General features: G+C 41.7%; 1 protein-coding gene across 1 annotated transcript in view; it reads right to left on the reverse strand.

The window, feature by feature from the left end:
* Positions 1-70: 70 nt before the first annotated feature.
* Positions 71-20,216, reverse strand: part of mettl24 (methyltransferase like 24) — a 34,635-nt gene continuing 14,489 nt past the window's right edge. Inside the window, exons 2-5 of the mRNA XM_062437494.1 lie at positions 17,555-17,653; positions 12,345-12,478; positions 7,172-7,397; positions 71-1,083 (exon numbers count right to left, since the gene is read on the reverse strand). Of these exons, the coding sequence (XP_062293478.1) occupies positions 766-1,083; positions 7,172-7,397; positions 12,345-12,478; positions 17,555-17,653 (777 nt within the window). The 3' untranslated portion in view covers positions 71-765. The remainder of the gene's footprint in view (positions 1,084-7,171; positions 7,398-12,344; positions 12,479-17,554; positions 17,654-20,216) is intronic.

Consider the following 20,216-nt stretch of genomic DNA (forward strand, 5'->3'; position numbering starts at 1 on the left):
TTATTCAATATACTATAATAGTTAAAATACAGACAGGAAAAGAACACACAAGACAAGACTTTGTTTCCTCTCTTTATTTAAATGGCATCAAAATATTTAATGAGTTACATTAATTGGCAGATTTTAAAATGTGTGTTTTTAGGGTGTTAGCCTTGTGAGACATTTTTAGATAAAATTTGTCAAAGAACTTCTGATGCAGGAGAGGGAACGCTCCACATTCAACACTCGCAGATATTCACTTGCTGTCACTGAGGCAGGATCTGTAATCCATCTACCCCTTTAACATCATGTATCCATTTGATTTAATTCATGTAACTCTGAGGGGTTGTAGTTAGGGCTCGTGCAGACTAGTGCAATCTCTCTACGTACTGGGTTGAGGAAAGGCCGTCTGATATCGGGCAGGACGACTGGCTGCTGGCCAAGCGTCTATAGGACCATGACGACAGGGCTGGCTGTGACTCAGAGGCTGACCTGCAGCCAACAACACAGCCACTATGAGGTAGAACACAGAGAGCCTCTGGAGACAATTACTCTGCCCCTCTACATGGCTGAGGTCATTACAGGCCAGGAGAGGAAGAGCAGGAGGATAAGTAGGGATTTTTAGCTTTGCAAAAAGGTCAGACCAGATAAGAGCAAGCTGAAGAACAGACGTGCTCTAGCAAGCATTTGTACTCAGACTTAAAACTCCATGTTACAAAAACTTGCACGTTCCCACTCAGTTCTTGTCAATACTTTTTTGGCTGTCCTGTATCAGTCTGGTGCCCATCAAGGCTTCCACTGCGTATTCACCCAGCTCAGGGTGTAAGCACTGCTGGCGTTGAGGACATTCTTATGCAGAAAGAGGTGGGGTTTGGCTGGGTCGTTGTGGACATGGAAAAGGCGGAAGTTGGCATGTTCCAGCTCCTTGAGCAGGCTGAACCAATAGCGCACCACTGAAGGATCATCACCGCCCACCTCAAAACCCGCCCAGTGGAGGTGAAGTTCCAAGAGCAGCTGACCAACTGAGTCCAGAACTCCTTCCAGGACCAAATTCTCCAAAATCTTCCACTCTGCGCTCTCCATGTCTGCCTTCAGTACATCCACCTAAAACAGAAGGAAGAAAAAAAACACTTCAGGTATTTTTCATTTTCAGGTAATATTGGAAAGTCACTAAACTAAAAGTTATTAAACGTGAAAGCTATTAAAAGATGAAAAGAAGTAACTGATGCTTGGCCTTCGTTCTTGCTTTAGCAATTTTGATGGTGGATTGAAAGAGAGAGCAGCCAAGGCATGCTGGATTGGAGCAGAGAGGAAATGCTTTATAAGATGAATGTTAATCGCATCCTTAGGTCATATTCATGTTAGGAGACTCATGCATGCTCAAAGTTTAATACACTTCCTCGGGACTTTGGGATTCCTCTCAAGTCTGCTGGATTGCTAATGATGTCCACTGTCTGACCTTTATATGTTTAAAAGTCTCATTGTTGACAGTGCTTTTCTTTCCAGGCTCAACACTGTCTCGGCTTACAGTTTCTCAGGTAGCGCATTATGTAGCCACTAAATTAGTAGTGACAGCATTGAGGAGAGATTTAGATCACAGGAATTTTCAGAGAGAGTCTCAGAGTATTGTACTGTCAGCGATTACTACATTAAAGACAGGAGATACAAGCTGAAGGGAATGCATAGTTCTGTTTTTTTCAATTGTTGGAAATGTACAACTAAACATCTGGTACCATGACAGTGCACGCATTAAAAAGTGCTCCCATGAAATTCCTCTCCAATTGATGCCCTTGGTGAAACTACAGAATTCCCAGGCCTTATTAGTGGAACTGAACACATCTCAAAAACAGCTATCTGTGGAGAACAACCAAATGTCCTCTGTCCTCCCATCGAGCCCTAAAACTTAAACAAGCTGACATGTGTTCCTTAATTGGAAAGAAACCTTGTAATGGAAAATGATACGGTATCATCAAGAGGTTATGCTTTCACTTAGTCTCAAAGGAGAGTTTGTCTGTCTGCTTATATCACACTGAGTTTGGATTTTTATGTCAAGATGGGATGTTATTTAAAAGGTCTTGTAAGCAACTCTTACAGCTCCAAATTGTCTGACAGATGTAAAATCCTTTTCAATGGACTACACAGAAAGTGCTTCTCTGCCTCAGTGGTCCTTGATCCAGCGTTGCCAAAATCAGCTTTCTCTGCAGAAGAAGTTGAAAGCCCTGGCAAGACTCCTTTCTGGTGTGACAAAGTCCATATGGTGCTGGAGCCTCGGAAAGATGAGTTTAGCACCACTGCTGTGCAGTTAGCCCTGCTAAATGTTTCTTAATGCTAGGAGGGTGTTGAGATATAAGTTTCTTGGTGGTTGGAAAGCAAAGTAAAATGTTTCATGTAGCTGAAATACATAGACATAGACATTGATAGTTCTACTCTTCTAAATGATGTTCTCATGCATTTCGAAAAATGCAGAAATATTCCTTTAAGCAGATTTTAAAGAACAAATTCACCATTAGAGTGTGTTTTACTTCATTGACACACAGGTTTCTCTAATAACGGGCTCTCGTGGATAACATTCGATTTCTCAACCATTTTTCAGTTTTAACTTAGAGCATCTTTGCTATACTGTCCAAAATCAAAAATGAACTCCAAAAAGTTGTCAGTCACCCTAAAACACTCATGATAGCTCTACAGTAGAGCTGACCTGTGTGTACTTGTGTGGCCTCGAAATCACACAGGTTTCATAAAAATGCCTGCTCTCCACAGCTGAGAAATCAGCATCAGACTGCTGTAAACAGTGTGCAAATGCTTCCTTTCCTCCCAGTGACTCAGACAGTATTTGATCAAAATCCATCCATCCATCCATCTTCTACCGCTTATCCGCGGTCGGGTCGCGGGGGCAGCAGCCTAAGCAGGGAAGCCCAGACTTCCCTCTCCCCAGCCACTTCGTCCAGCTCTTCCCGGGGGATCCCGAGGCGTTCCCAGGCCAGCCGAGAGACATAGTCTCTCCAGCGTGTCCTGGGTCTTCCCCGGGGTCTCCTACCGGTGGGACGTGCCCTGAACACCTCACCTGGGAGGCGTCCGGGAGGCATCCTAACTAAATGCCCGAGCCACCTCATCTGGCTCTTCTCAACGCGGAGGAGCAGCGGGTCTACTCCGAGCTCCTCCCGGATGACCGAGCTTCTCACCCTATCTCTAAGGGAGAGCCCAGCCACCCTACGGAGGAAGCTCATTTCGGCCGCTTGTACCCGCGATCTCGTTCTTTCGGTCACTACCCAAAGCTCATGACCATAGGTGAGGGTAGGAACGAAGATCGACTGGTAAATCGAGAGCTTCGCCTTTCGGCTCAGCTCTCTCTTCACCACGACGGATCTGTGCAGAGCCCGCATTACTGCAGACGCCGCACCGATCCGCCTGTCGATCTCCCGCTCCATCCTTCCCTCACTCGTGAACAAGATCCCGAGGTACTTGAACTCCTCCACTTGGGGCAGGATCTCATCCCCGATCCGAAGGGTGCACTCCACCCTTTTCCGGCTGAGGACCATGGACTCGGATTTGGAGGTGCTGATTCTCATCCCGGCCGCTTCACACTCGGCGGCGAACCGATCCAGTGAGAGTTGGAGGTCACGGTCTGATGAAGCCAACAGGACCACATCATCTGCAAAAAGCAGTGACCCAATCCTGAGGTCACCAAACCGGAACCCCTCATCCACCCCCGGGGCCTTGCCACCGAGGAGCTTCTTGACCACCTCGGCGACCTCAGCCCCAGAGATAGGAGAGCCCACACCCGGGTCCCCAGGCCCTGCTTCCTTACCGGAAGGCGTGTCGGTGGGATTGAGGAGATCTTCGAAGTATTCCTTCCACCGATCCACGACGTCCCGAGTCGAGGTCAGCAGGGCACCGTCAGCCCCATACACAGTATTGACGGTGCACTGCTTCCCCCTCCTGAGACGCCGGATGGTGGTCCAGAACCTCTTCGAAGCCGTCCGGAAGTCGTTCTCCATGGCCTCACCGAACTCCTCCCATGTCCAGGTTTTTGCCTCAGCGACCGCCGCAGCCGCCCCCCGCTTGGCCTGCCGGTACCTGCCTGCTGCCTCCGGAGTCCCACAGGCCAAAAAGGCCCTATAGGACTCCTTCTTCAGCGTGACGGCATCCCTCACCGCCGGTGTCCATCAGCGGGTTCGGGTATTGCCGCCACGACAGGCACCGACCACCTTGCGGCCACAGGACCGGTCGGCCGCCTTGACAATGGAGGCGCGGAACATGGCCCTCTCGGACTCAATGTCCCTTGCCTCCCCCGGTACATGGTCAAAGTTCTCCCGGAGGTGGGAATTGAAGCTCTCTCTGACAGGAGACTCTGCCAGACGTTCCCAGCAGACCCTCACAATGCGTTTAGGTCTGCCAGGTCTGACCGGCATCCTCCCCCACCATCGGAGCCAACTCACCACCAGGTGGTGATCAGTTGACAGCTCCGCCCCTCTCTTCGCCCGAGTGTCCAAGACATGCGGCCGCAAGTCCGACGACACGACTACAAAGTCAATCATCGAACTGCGGCCATTGGGACACGCAAACCCCTCCACCACGATAATGTAGTAGCTCAGGGAGGGGTATTTGATCAAAATTCACATGGTAATTATTTCTGTAAAGCAGCAGGATTAGGGAGCACATTGGGAAAAATGTTTAATTTAGAGATGCTTTTGATGAAAAGTTGAGTGTTTGCAAACAAACAAGTTCACTGATTTGAGAAAAGAACTTTAAATGGAAGTTTACACTTTACACTGGCTTGTTAATTGGCCCTAAATGTATTCATTCATGGTGGGTAAATGAACATTTTTTTCCTTTTGTTCCAAACAATTGGTCTTGACAGAATAATTTTGTTTTGTAAACCAGAGCACCAAACATCACAGCATATTTGACCTTGATTATAATTTTATGTTTTATGTGCTTTAATTGGTGTGCCTGCCACTAGAGAAAACATCACAATTAAAGATATTATGTGGTTTACTGATTCTGTGCTGATGAAAGCCCCTTAGCAACTGCTGTGACAGGTCAGAGCCTCTTAAAGACATATTCACTTAGACAGGATGCATCTTGACATTCACCTGTGTATTCAGTCTTTTTTTCTAACTTTCAATATCTGACTAATTGTTAGATATGTTTACTGCCAATGTAGCTCACAGCTGAAGCATTACACAATTACGCCACTTTTTTATTTAAAATTGTTAGACTAGAACACTAATATTGCACAAACATTCATGGTTCTAAGATGATATATCCTAATGTCTCTAGCAACAATTTGAGTTGAGTATCTCAACAACTATTGGATATCAACATTTAATACAACCAAATACCTACAGAACCAATGACATTCCCATTAGCTATTTGTTGCAGTTTGTGTTAAGAAATAATTAACAAATATTAGGATACTAACATGCTTAAACTATGATCCTGAACATGTTGAACATTATACCTGTTAAATATCAGCATAGTAACAGAGTGATTATCAGTATGTTACTTTAGTATACTGACATTAGCTACTTCAAAGCACCATTTCGTAGCAGCCTCTAGACTATCTTGTTGGTTGCTGTGTTTGTTTTCTACTCGTTGCAATGTAGCAGTACATAATTTAATTCAGACTGTCAGTGCCACTGGGCAGTGCTGATACTGTACTGTCCAATTACCAACATGATCAATGGTCCACTATGCAATTTTTTTGAATTAGATGTGACTACCTGCTACTGTCTGCCTCTCTGTCGTGACAGTGTCTGCTGTCTCCGCTGGACACCAGAGCTCTGAGAATGAGTCATTTGCATAGTTTTCAGCCAACACTGCTACAAATGCATATTTCAATCTTTGCAAGTGTGACTCTGTTTCTTGACTGCAGCTTTTCCTGTCAAGGCTGAGGACTTGGTGAGAGCCTTGGAGAAGAATCTGTGCTGCTACTGCTGCTTGGTCCTCTGGCACACTATGTACTCACATTAAAACCTCATTACAAGGATTCGTCTGTGGCTCTGCATGTAAAATAGGTGGGTAATGTCATCAATAACACAGTACAGTGTACAAAGCCATATATGTTTTCATTTTTTGTCACACTCTGACAACATCTTCGAGTCTTTCCAAATGCTGTGTATGAGCCGGTGTGCTTCGTTTTTGGCTCCAGAAAAAGACGTTACAAATGACCACTGAGCTTAAAGTAGCTAACGTAAAGCACCATTGTGTAGCATTCTGATCCAGAAAACAATTTAAATGATTGATTATCTGCTCAAATAAATGGACAGATAGAAGAAAATGATAATATTTAGAATTATAAACTTATACTATGTTTGGCTAACTTGTCTGGAGAAATCGTAATAAGAAATAAAAAGCTCTGCTAGTCGCTGTAGCTGCAATATAACCCACAATAGTGAAGTATTGGTCTAATCAAACAATATAATGACAGCCTTGGAAATGTGGAAATGCCCAACCAATGCATCTCCTTGCAGTAAAACCAAACAAAAAATGCCCCCCCCCCCCCAAAAAAAAAAGTACAGCACGATTTTTGCTCCAATGGTCTTTCTACAAACCACCTTATGATATAAAAACAGTTTGAAAGATACTATAATCACCACAAAACAACACATACGGACTGTAATGCAATCAGGCCATCAATTTAGTATACTGTGAATGCTCTGTCTATGATCTATATGCCTTTCAGCTGTGATTTGATTAGCCACGTAAAAAGGAGCTTGGCTTCTCTGACCTTGAATTATCATTCAGTCTGTTCCTAAATAGGCAAGTTCACTGTATCCATAACTGTGTCTATTAGTATGCATGCTATCAGTGGGCTCAGTGTGTGCGTACATGATTGATCTTGTATGGAGATCCTTATCTGATGAGGTGGATCACAATCCCTGGGGGGCTGTGAAGAGGTAACGTTCAGCATGATAATATTTAGAGGAGGAAAACAAAATGATATACCGGAGTGTATCCACCTGGAGCCTGAGATGGAAAACACAGGAATGAATCTTGATGAGCTGTATTATGATAGGGTGCACAGGGAGGGACCTGTGTTTGCATGTTGCATCATATGAGCGAATCCTTTAGCTAACAGTAGAAGAATAAAGATAACTAATTTAAAGTTTTGGTCGCTATGGGTCACAATCCACATCTTTTATAGATGAAAATTCAAACCCACTGTTGCAGACTCTCTACCTCGTACCTGTCTGTGTCCAAAGTCATTGAGGATGGTTGCCAGTTTCTTGGTGCTGGCGTACTGACGCTGGGCAACAATAGCAGGGTTGGGATCTCTCCAGTCCACAGACAGTCGATGGAGCCACATTTCAGCATGCTGCAGGTGAGGCTGCTTCAGACTGGGATCAAAGCAGTGGACCTCACACCCTGACCTGGCAAGGGAACGCTCCAGTGACCGGTCCTCAACACCCAACCTGGAGCCCACACAGGACAAGACAAAAAAGGTTGAGTATAGAGTCAAAATTGAGTATTAGATCTCAGTACTTTTAGTATCAGCCACATAGCATAGAAAGTACAAGTAGTTGAATTCGTAGTGTGTTCACTTATTCTATGATCAGATAGTCAGATAGCGACTTATATGTTGATGCATGGATGTAGCTTTCTAACTTAAACATTTCCTTAACACATTCATTCAGAGAAATTGCTACAGTTCGATATCTCAGTAGGTCAGATTTCACTGGAAAAGTGAAGGCATCCTTTTTTATTACAACACATGTACTAATATTCTGTGTTAAAAGAAAAAAAAAACATTTGATCAAATACCCCAAAAACTACAATAGAGGATCAGTGAATTTGCATAGAGGTACAAACAAGCTACATAATACACAAAACAGAGTCACTGTAAAATGACCTGCCCAATTAAAAGCCAAAATAATACTAAAGTGGAGGATGGAGGGTTTTGGCCAGGAGATTTTTGTTGTTTCTGTTTCCCTCATTTGTCTCTTTTGTCTCTTTTGTTTCATGTTCTCTCTTGTTCTCCTACTTTACCATTCCTTTTTTTCCAAGTGGCCTGCGTCTCCAATTTGAAATATGATGTGTAAATTTAAGTAGACAGACAAATTCCTCTGTGTTATTCTTTCTTTCATGCACTCTCTCTCTCTCTCTCTAGCTGCTATTCTCTCCTTATCCCACCCCTCCCTTCTCTAGTTATGCAATTTTCTCCCTTTCTCAGTTGCTGTCTCCACATTCCCTTGTGTCTTGTTTGTGCAGTGGCTGTATCCTGTAATTGCGGCAGAGGGAGTACATTTCACAGTGCGCGTCTTGTACAGATGAGGCATCGGGTCCCTGAATGCATCCCACTAGCAGGAAGATGAAAGATGAGTGTATGGGAGAGATTGAGATGCAACTAGACGTCTCTTTTTACCACACTAAATATTTCATTTAGAATTTCCCAGTCACTGGTGGGGTGTTTTAGCCGCGAATCACTGCAGTGACACTTTAGATGTCAGCAATCAGGGATTACTCATGGAGCAATGGGGGCTGCGGGGGGGAGTCATAGTGTATCAGAAGCTCTCCTGGATGACAATGCTGATAAAGTAGGGTCTCTGCTAGCTCTAATATCCTCTCTCCTGAGACCGCAGAGTGCACAGAGGTATCCAGACGCTCTGGATTAAAGGCTACATGAATGTGTGTGTGGCAGAGGAAAATCTACTTCAAACATGTGGGCTACAGGGGTTATGAAGAGATCCCTGTTGACTAGGACGTCATGGCAACCAGATGTGAAGATGTGTGTAATGGTCACACACACCCAGTGGATTGTAAATCTGATAAACAGAGCCCATCCTCTCACTGAACTATTATGTCAACAGCCTGTCTGGATGTTGTGAATCTATGAGGTGACACTAGTTTACAAATACTGGGTGGGCTGCAAAGGTTTCAGCTGTCTGTTAGTCTCTCTCCCCTTCAAATTTTCCTTTCTATTTTTACATATTTGCCACTAAATCTTCTCCTTTTTATATTCCCCTTGATTTTAATACCATGCCCATCTCAATATGACTGCTTTTTCTTTTCTTCTCCCTGTTGTGCTCCCCTTCCTTCCTAATACATCGCAGCACATTAACATATGTATGATGAATGAGGGACGAAGTGCAGGTATTTTTAATTCCCTTGCTGTGCTTTAACCTAAATAACTGCTCTAAATGTAAACATCTACATAGCCTACTGTGCACATGGAAAGTTGTGTCAGTCGGTGGACCTCTTTCAAATTCAGGGAACAACATTTTTGTGCACTTCTTAAGGTGAGTTCAAGTAAAGTGTGTTAGTGAGCTGGAGGGGTAACATGAAAAGAGTGAGATGACTGACATTGCTAGACCATGCTCCGTTGGGCAAAAAAACAAGACAGTAGTCAGGTGTGGGATTCTTGTCTGGCTACTTCAATAATATCTGAGAAGTAGGAAGAAGAGAGACCTCAGCTTTACCTTTATAAACCTATTCCATGGCAGACATTTAACCTGTCAAAACAGGAAAAGCACAGGTGTAAATAATAACACTAATGATGACTCACTTGCATTAAAGTGTCTTAGTGGTTTTCCTGCAATGACATCTGCTGCTGAGAAAAGGTCTTATTTCTGGTAACCACAAAGGCAGACACATTTTAAACTCACATAGGGAGCAATTTAGGGTTCAGTGTCTTTCCCATGGTCACTTCAAGCTGTGAACACGAGGAGACAGGGATCAAACAACCAACCCTGCAATTATTGGATGAGCCTCTCACCACCTGAGCTTACAGCCACCCTTAAAATCTAAAATATGAGTTCAATTCTAAAATTAATCCTGACACTGAAGTAATCCCTCACTGAACAGTATCTTGGCAAGCTTTCTTACAAAATAATTATTGATAACAGCAGCCACTGCGGCAACAACAACAATATTAATAACAATATTTCATTAGTCATTGTAGAAGTGCACTGAAACCATTTTTGTCGCAAGTGATACTGTTAACATTTCTGTTGTTGCTTTACTAAGAATATCACACCATGTCCATGCTTATTTTAAAAGTGCAGCAGATAACTAAATGCACAAGATTGGCCTGAATATAGCATTGTAGCATTGGATGTCCTTTAATGTGGAATAACACATTTCATCCCCCCCACCATGTGACAGACCAATCAGAGAACAGCTGCTCCTCTTGTCCAGGCACAGCAATCCACGGCTCATTTAACAGCATGCAAATGAGACACATCAACCACACACATTCACAAATATGTGCACAAGAGTGTATGCATACAGTTGTACAACCTCAGTACTGTAATGCATTCAACAATGGACACACAAGCACATTTAATAGTATGTGACATTTCTGTTAAAGCCTATTAAAGTTATATAGATAGGATTGCAGTTGGGGTTTTTGCAAGCCTCCTGTACAGCAGAGCAGACCTCTCATGAGCATAGGATGCACAGGACAAGAGGCACAGATTCAACAGTATGACCAAGGTGTGTGTGTGTGTGTGTGTGTGTGTGTGTGTGTGTGTGTGTGTGTGTGTGTGTGTGTGTGTGTGTGTGTGAGTGTGAGTGTGAGTGTGAGTGTGAGTGTGAGTGTGAGTGTGAGTGTGAGTGTGAGTGTGAGTGTGTGTGTGTGTGAGTGTGAGTGTGAGTGTGAGTGTGAGTGTGAGTGTGAGTGTGAGTGTGAGTGTGAGTGAGAGAGAGAGAGAGAGAGAGAGAGAGAGAGAGAGAGAGAGAGAGAGCACCATGAATCTAGGTCAGATAGGGGGCATGGGGAGGAGAGGATCACTTGGTGTATCCAGAAAAATGGAACTTTGTTCGTTTGACTTGATTAATTGTTACACTTGGTACTGAGGACGTTGCTTTTGTCATTCATGAAGTTTCTATTTTTACAGCACTGTTATTGCATTAGCCAGAGTTGAGGGGTGATTTAATGTGATTAAATTCATTCCGTTAGTCTTCAGGGCTCAGATAGATAGGAAGAAAAATGTTAATGCAGCTTTCGTTGACTTGAAAATCACAGCTATGAGTCATATTTTCCCAAAGTGATATTCAGGTCAAATGTTAGAATGTTTGCATAAATAACTGTGAGGACACATAGCAACATTGTTATTATCCTTGGTGCATATGCCTGTAGCTTGTCTGGATGAGTGACTTCCCATCAGTCAGCCAGAGGATATCAGGTATGTTTTCCTCCGCTGTCTCCATTTGAGCTCTGACCCCTTCTTCGTAGAGAGGCAGGAAGCCAGAAACAGCAGTAACCCCATTCCCCCCTTCCCTACCGCATCAGTATCCGTGCCCTGGCTGCCTTGATGCCAGCGCACCTGTGCTGTCTCTCAGCAGTCAAATTAATAAGCTCCATCTCTCCAGCAGGCAAAATCCCTCCAGACCCTCTGCAGCACTTCAGCACAGTGGGGGCCCAGGAGGGCAGCACTGGGCTGAGCTGATCCAGGACACAAAGCCAACTAGGAGTGATTGACTCTCCAATCTTTAGGTTCAAACACTGTGGTGGCCTGACTGAATTTCTTCAAGATTACTTGCCACTCATGGAGAAGAAGCAGAAGTGCAGTGAACGTGTCGTTCCAGGTACACTTAAGCCAGAGAGAGTATTATTTTTTGCTTTTATAACAGTGTTAAAAACGATTGTCAACAATACCAGGATGGAGAAAAAAAGTCAGCTGAATACCTCCACTCTGTCAAAGATAAGACACAAAGAGAGATCTTGAATAAATATAGCCTCAATGACCAATTAGTCATTGAAATGGAAAGATAAATCAAAAAGGCTAACAAGGGACATCAAGACAAAGATAAATATCCTCCTCTTTGTGTTAAAAGTTGCCTTCATTCTTTGATGAATTGGGAGAGAGAAAAAGGGAAAAGAGAAAAATTCCTTTGCCTGCCTTTTTGACCCAACTGTATAGAACAAATAAAATAAATAAATGAAACAAAACCATTGTGGGTGAAGTGAGTGTGGGTGAATTCTGTAACTCCTTCAGATGTGGTTCAGACGCACCCTGCAACAAAGCTATAGTGTACAGACTGCGGGGTTCTTGACATGGTAGTGAGGGTTACAACATGGCAATATATTAATATTATCAATATTGTGATATGATACTGGTTATAGTCTTGGATATCATAATATTGTAATATGGCATAAGTGTTGTCTTTTCCCGCTTTTAAAGCCTTCGTTACAGGGAAGTGAGGTCATTTTTTGAACTTACCAGACTGTTTTAGCTATTCTATTATTTGCCTTTACCCCCTAGTCATTATATCTAAATTACAGATGATTATTTATCAAAAATCCCATCATGTAAATATTTGTGAGAGCACCAATAGTCATCCCTACAAAATTGTGGCAATACTGATATCGAGGTATTTGGACAAGTGTATATGTGAGTATGTGTTGAGTCTATACCCACCCGAAAGAGTAGACCCTGCAGTGCTTGCTTTGCACCCTGTGGGTCAGACTGTACTCTGGGTCCAGGCACACAGTCCAGGCTCCCGTGGTCCCCCCTTGAGCAGCTTCCTCACCAGGCAGTGATGCACAAGACACCTGGAAACATAAAAAAGGGAAATATAATAGCCATTTCCAGTAATGAGGGAAATTCTTGACAAGGTTATGTTGCCCTCCCTGGCTTAAACTTAGAGACCTATAATTAAATAATATATTATCAACAAAAGCAGGCACTATTTTGGGAATTGAATAGTTTTTCCACTACGGGAATTAATTTTATTGACTTTTGACTTTCACTGGTTTTAACACAATAATCCTGTTCTCAAAGATAATTTTACATCTAGCCTTTAATCACAAGGATAGAGCTGCACAAAAAGTAAATATTGCTTGTGAAATGTTAGTATCTGTCAAAACTAAATGTAACATTCAACACTCAAGGCCACAGATGTTGAATTATTTTCTGAATGTTTCTTTCTTAAACTTTAGACATTGTGTTAACAGTAACTTGAGTGCCAGGGAGTTTGAACAAATATACCAGCATTTAAAAGTCAGTGGCAGCTTGGCTGACTGTGTCTGAACTGTCCTAATGTGATGAACGCCACCTTTTTCGTTCTCCAAATATCTGAACACAAATGTGCTTTATCATTTACATAGCCACTGAATTTGACCCTGAGGTTGTGTCTGTTTCAGCTTTAGCACTGAATTACAATATAGATCATTCATCATTATGCACAGCTGGGGCTGATGCATCAACAGCACTGCCAAGTTTCTCAATGTTAAAAGCAGAGTAAGAAAACAGGGATGAAAGACAGATGATAAACAAGGAGATTAAAGTATTCATTCTTTATTTACTTTACAAGCTAAAAAAGGTCAGGTTGTTTCAGACCCAGGAAACATCTGTTGAATTCTTGTTTACGTCATAGTGTAAAATTAAAGCACTTACAAAGAGAGATAAAAAGGGAAAAAAAGACATTTTGGGAAATATTTCCTTCTTTGGTAAGAGTTAGATGATAAGATGGATCTCACTTTCACGCCTGTCCATTCAGTATAGCTGGAGCCAGTTGGTTACAGTTCATGTTAGCATAAAGACACAGCTAGCCTGGCTCTGTCCAGAGGTACAAAATCTGCCAACCAGCACGTCTAAAGTTCACTGATAAACATGATATATTTCATTTGTTTAACTGGACAAAAAAATGAAGTGTAGAAAAGTTGTGGTTTTTCACAGGGTAACACTATTTCTTGGGCGACAGCTGTTTTTGGTATTCCAGTATGCTAAGCTACGCTAATACTCAAATTGAATGGAGCTAGTTCTTATCATGAAAGTAAATAGTTGTATTTCCCAAAATGTGCAACTACTCCTAAGAAAACTGGCTAACATTGTATAAAAAGGTTGAACATAACAGAGGATTGTACACATTATGTCCTCGTGATTTGCAGTCGCATACTCATTTAGGCTGAATCTTAATTTATGAACATATTTACAGACGTATTGTGTCATATATCTCATATATGGCACAAGGTTCTTATAATATAATACAAAGTATCGATATCCTCTTCTAACATATATATTCCAAAATCCTTTAAATACTGTAGGATCACAGTAATGCTCTGAAGCTCTTCATTGTCGCTTATCTTTACAAATGTGTGCTCAACTCATCCCATACCCAGCCAGAACCTGTTAAGTAAATACCAGCAAGTTTAGTGTTGTTTCTGTGCATTGGTGTGTGTTTATACAAATCATGGATCCATATATACTCTGAACATACATACAGTATGTACACTACATACGTGTGGGTTCATGTCAGTGTGTTGGTTTTGCACAGTGCAACTGCAGTAACTAAGCTTTAGGAGCTGCTGCTTAAATGTTCTCAGTGTGTTTTCTTTAAGCTCCGTCTGCTGCAGAGATTCAGTTTGCAGACGAAGGAACAATATTAGCTCAGACGTGAAGATATGACAAACAAATCTGTTGCTCCACTGTACGACATTCAAGTACAAACATAACAGTGTGGGTGTAAATGTGTGTATTCTTGTACAGTCTACTGTGAATTATACAAAATCTACTTCTCTCTATGTTCGCTGAGGTTTACCTGAAACGAGGCTTAAGCAAAATGTTTAACAGCACTGTTAATTTCTAATGAAATGAATGAATTAAAGAGAAATGATTAGTATTTTCATGACATTTTTTCACATTTGAAAAGGTCCATCATACATATTTACATGTTCTGACCAATCCAAGAGTTCATTTTTAAGCGAGTTTGATTTTTACAGAACCACCTCTTCCCTTGCTGTGTGGCCTTTTGAATCAACCTTTCCCTCTAATCAGAGTGTTCAGTGACAGGTCAGGCAGGAAGGGAACAGTGGAGTCAACTACAGTGTCACCTTTTGACAGGAATTAAAAATCACCCGATAGGTCTTCGTTGCAAAGAGCACAAGAATTATATTGTATATGTGGGAGGCGCGATAATCTACAAATGAATTTGAAACACGCTCCATTATACCTTTCACTGTTCATGTGTTTCAGCTGAAAACCTTCATTAGCCCATAATGCCCAGTGTGCAATGAAATGCAAAATCCCTCTTGATTATGTATCCGTCTCACATCTGCTGACGTATCAATGGCCTTGAACTGCTGACTGTTGAACACTGTTATACTGAATACTGAACTGTAAGAATAGACCTGAAATAATGTTTTCATCAAACATACAATTTAATGAATGAACAGTAACTACTCGCTGTCCTTCAGCTAACCAGAGAAAATTATCCTATTGTACTTTCCACATACTGGGAATGTTTTATAGAATACTTTTTTATAGAAACACTTCCTCTTCTCTGTGTGTGCTGGTGCATGCATGCAAGACACACTGACTGCTATTGATTGGACAGTTGTGTCGCAGGCCATCTCTCTGAGTAACAGCTCCACCAGGCACTGTGTCAGTCAGCATTACAGCTGAGGAGGCTGCTGTGCCCCCACCAACTCTCTCCACCCTCGCCTGTCACTGTGTATGATGGACAGTTCCCTTCAACAGCTTCCCACACACACACACACACACACACACACACACACACACACACACACACACACACACACACACACACACACGCTCATACAATCTCTTCCTCTCTGTTCTTGTCCTTGTCTCTTCCTTCCACACACAAAAGTGGCTGCACACAAATGTAGACACACACACACACACACACACACACACACACACACACACACACACACACACACACACACACATATCTCGGGGCTAATTCAATATGAGTTGAATGTCTGCTTTGTGTAAGATATAGAACGAGTGCTTCGTCATTTGGAGTGGAGTACTTTGTGTTCTGGCCATACTGTGTGAGGGGGGAAACGTTAAATTGCTGATTCATCCCCTAGCCAATTTCATTATAATTAAAAAAAAAAAAAAAAAGTACGTAAGTAAGTAATCTGAAAAATGTCCGACTATGTTTTGGACAGTGAAAATGAAACTGTATTGTTGTGTTACCGCCTCAATGGGGACAAGAGGGCAGAATTCCAGTCTTTCTCAATCCGTCAATATTTTTCAAATTATGATGCTGAACATCTTAATCGATTTGTAGTAATTTAATACTCACACAGACCAACAAACAAACCACATCTCATTGATTAAGTATGAATAAAGAGGATGTGAGTTCCATCTGTATGGTAATCAATAGAATAATGAATTATGTGTGTGCTGTCGGGCAAGACAAATACTCCTCAGCTGAGCTGAATGTGAAAGAGGTGCCAGTGTAGCTCAGTCATGGCTGATAGACACAGGCTCGCTCTGATATACATAAAAAAGACCTGTTTGAATAATGCACTTCCTAGCCTTGAATAGCACCGGCTACTTCTATTATCTGTCTGTAAGATACTGTCTTCATACTGCATTTATGAATCTGGTTACATGTTTGGCGAACATTTTAAGTATTGTGTTCCCTGATGGGATGTTGCTTACAGCAATGCATCAAATACAGCCAGTATCATGAATTATTAGGAGTACAGAAGAAAAAAAAAATATATAACATCAATATAGGGGTAGAATAACAGGGTAGAATACTGAGCAACCAGGGACAAGTAGGGTAAAAGAATAGAATAATCTTGATGTTATGATAGTGAATGTACACTCTTAAAAGGAGACTTTTTTGTGCCCTGTGAAGACATGTTTAACTTGGGCTGTTTTCACACTTACACAATATTGTTGCATCTGTATATCTTCTCTGCAAATCACCTATTGTACTGTATCCATTCATTGCACTGCATTTAAGCAGTCACTGTTTTCTATTAAAGCCACAGCAAAGAGGAACACTCACCTGATGACTCACTAGACTTTCAGTGAAAGAAACCTGAATGCAATAGTTTGACATTTTGAGAAATTGTTCTCTTTCTTGCTGGGAGTTAGATTGATACCACTCTAATGTTTGCACATTAAGTATGTAGCTAGAGCTGAGAGGGGATTAGCTTAGTTTAGCATAAAGAACAGAAGCAGTTTGGTTATCAACTCTTGAGTTGAAAATTAATCCTACCAGTTTTTCTAAATCCCAGAAGTATGCTACAGTTTGTATCGCATTTGTTTAATCTGCAGACGGTATTTTAGTTGTGTAGGCGTGCAGGTGATTGAGACATATCTGTACTTGTATCAGACATTTGTGCATGGCATGTGGAGGAAACTTTAGTACAGGCTGCTGCTGTTTGACATGCACATAAACATGAAGCAGGAGGAGCTCAGTGAATGATATGGATCCATTGTGTTTTGGGATTAATTTAACACTGAATATTGAGGGGAAGAAATTAGCTTTCTTTCAGCTTTTACAGGATCTGATGATGTGCATTGTCAATTATGAATATTTGATATTTTGTGGGGATGTAACCCCCCTGCCTCATTCCCTGCTGCGATTATGCCTGCAGAACACAAAAAGAAATGAAAAATTACAAGTTTAAAAAAATAATTAATCTTTTTTTTTTAAATCGGCTAAAACATTGAAATCATTAACACCATTCTTTGGTTTTAATTTTTATAACACACACTTTTTTGGATATGATATATGTGATATACTACTGTGCATCATTTTATATGTGTGTGTATGTTTAATTATTGTACATTGTTCATCAGATAAAGTTGATTTTATACAACACGAACCAGTGAGAGTTCAAACAATGATAACTCACTTGTGGTGTTGTGATGTAGTTGAGAAACCTTCTAGCTTCGTCCTCCAGAGAATGACTTTCACTGGCCCAGGGCTCAAGGTGTATGTGCCACCGAGGAGCCTGCAGTGAAACACACACACACACACACACACACACACACACACACACACACACACACACACACACACACACACACACACACACACACACACACACACACACACACACACACACACACACACACACACACACACACCTTATCATTAACAATGAAAAGTACAAGAAAACTGACAGTTAACTAACATCAAAGTAGGGCACACAAAGAAATCCACTGCAAGGACAACAAAAAAAAGAAAGATTCTTTCAAGTCTTATAACCCACTTGTGCATAGCCACTGATGGAAGTAGGTCGTAATGTTCCCATAAGGGGATTTTTTCCCACCTGCATGTTAGTGACAAATAAACTGCAAAAGTTCATTTCCATTGTTATTTTAGTAAAAATTAGGGCGGCTATTCATTGTTATGTATTTTGGACTGCATGGTACATATAGAAAAAACATCCACTGTAGAAAGTCCAGCTGGATTTGACAGTGAAAAAATAAGACCTTCCCCATCATCATCAGGCTATTGCAGACCGGTGCTGCAGAGCCATGTGAAGAGCTGCTATGTGATCACATTCCTGAAACCTGGCAGAGCACTGCTTTACAGCCTGGTTCACTTCTACAGGAATGTGTCTGCTTATGATTAGAGGAGAGGCCATGAAGTGGAGAGAAAGAACAGGAAAGGAAAGAACAAAAGCCTCAGAGTCGTGATGATGCATTTGTTGGATACACAGTAATTTCTTGGGTCAAACAGCATGGCCAAGTGTTCGTTAACCCTCGATTAATTATCCTGGGTGATTTCACGATAGAGTGCTCCCCTGCCTGGGATGCTCCAGCCTTCATCAATGTTTTATGGGCACTGCAGTTCAGTTTGAACATTTTCCAGGGTTATGCACAGATAATTGTTGGCTTAGCTAACAAGATCATGTTTGGGTTTGTTCAATTATGTTGGCACATCTGTTGAACAATCTGTAAAAGACAATGTGGTGACATCAGGTCTGTTTAGGAAACTAACCGTCTTGGAATTCACTGCTGTGTTTCCGTGCCCATTTTTCTTTCTGTCGTTACTCCCAGATATACCCTCCAGTTTAGCTTTGCAATTGTAGGTGCGACAAAATGGGACTCAGAGCTAAGACACTGTTATTTACAATCACCTTGCTTAGTTCAACAAAAGTGGTGTTGTGTGATTTTCTGTGAAGATTGTGGCCTTTGATAATCGTCCAGATTCTGCATTGATCAACTCTCATTTGTGTGATAAGCCAGTGGATACATTCATTCAAAAGACATACCTCTAACATTATTAATTTCACTTCAATTCAGTACACTTCATCAGCATGGAAATAGAAATAGCTAAAACTTTATAAACACACATGCATATCAACTTTTAAGCTTTTAAATATGCATGTGCACACCAGGGGCAGATCTTGGAGTTGAGAAGATCTGAGGCTCAGCCCAGAGCACCCAGAGCACTGCATTGTATGACAACTGCAATTATTATTAGTAGTAATAATTTGTTTTGGTCCTTATTAACTATTTCATTAGAATGCACATAGAAATAAAACAATAAATAAGGCATTTGATCAAAAGGAAAACAAAAAATATTACATTAATTTTTAATGATCACAATTATTGTAAACTCACTCAGTTGGTTGAAGTCACTATTAAAAAAAAGTGACTTCAACAGATTAAAAAAAAGATTTGGGCCTTTTGAGAAAACATACAGGGTTGCAGCCCCAGAAGCCCTGGTGTGAACCCTGGTGCACACACACAGACACTACTACATACATATCTACTAATACATTTTCTATGACAGAACTATTTTTTCTTCTTCATTGCTCATGTACAAACACACACTTTTGCACTCACATATACATTACAAACTAATGCTTGAGTATATTAAGACATGCACCCACTGTATATCCACACACACACACACACACACACACACACACACACACACACACACACACACACACACACACACACACACACACACACACACACACACACACACACACACACACACACACACAAACACACACACAAACACACACTCTCTCACACAGCGCTATTATTTATGACAGGTCAACTTGTCATTTCCTCCCCCAGTGATGCTGATCCTGGACCTGCTAGAACTAAGATTCAGCTCTCCCTTTAATGGTTGCAGTCTGCAGATCTGGATCCATGCAGCATTATACTTGACTGTTTGGTGTTCAGCCTTTAATTCATTAGCTTAATCGTGTTATTTACATGCAAACAAATAACATCTACCTTTCTGCATCTTGGGGACTCTGAAAGCTCCCAGAACTCTGTGTCTCTGAGCTGCCCTTTTTATGTACTTACTGAGTCCTCCCTGCAAAGCTTGCTGTCAGGCCACATACATCAATTTGGTACAGGTTGGGACAGGACTACTGATCTGAGGGCAGATATCTGGGACAATGGACTCACTGGGAGGTTGTCGTGTATGAAGTAGGGTTGAATAGGAACAGACATAGGAAAAGTGAGAAAGCAAGGGATAGAGGGAGAGTCGACGGCACAGAGACACTTGCAAAATTTTACAGCAGAGAAGAAATGGAAATATTG

The sequence above is a fragment of the Scomber scombrus genome, chromosome 17 (assembly GCF_963691925.1).
Source record: "Scomber scombrus chromosome 17, fScoSco1.1, whole genome shotgun sequence".
Classification (NCBI taxonomy): domain Eukaryota; kingdom Metazoa; phylum Chordata; class Actinopteri; order Scombriformes; family Scombridae; genus Scomber; species Scomber scombrus.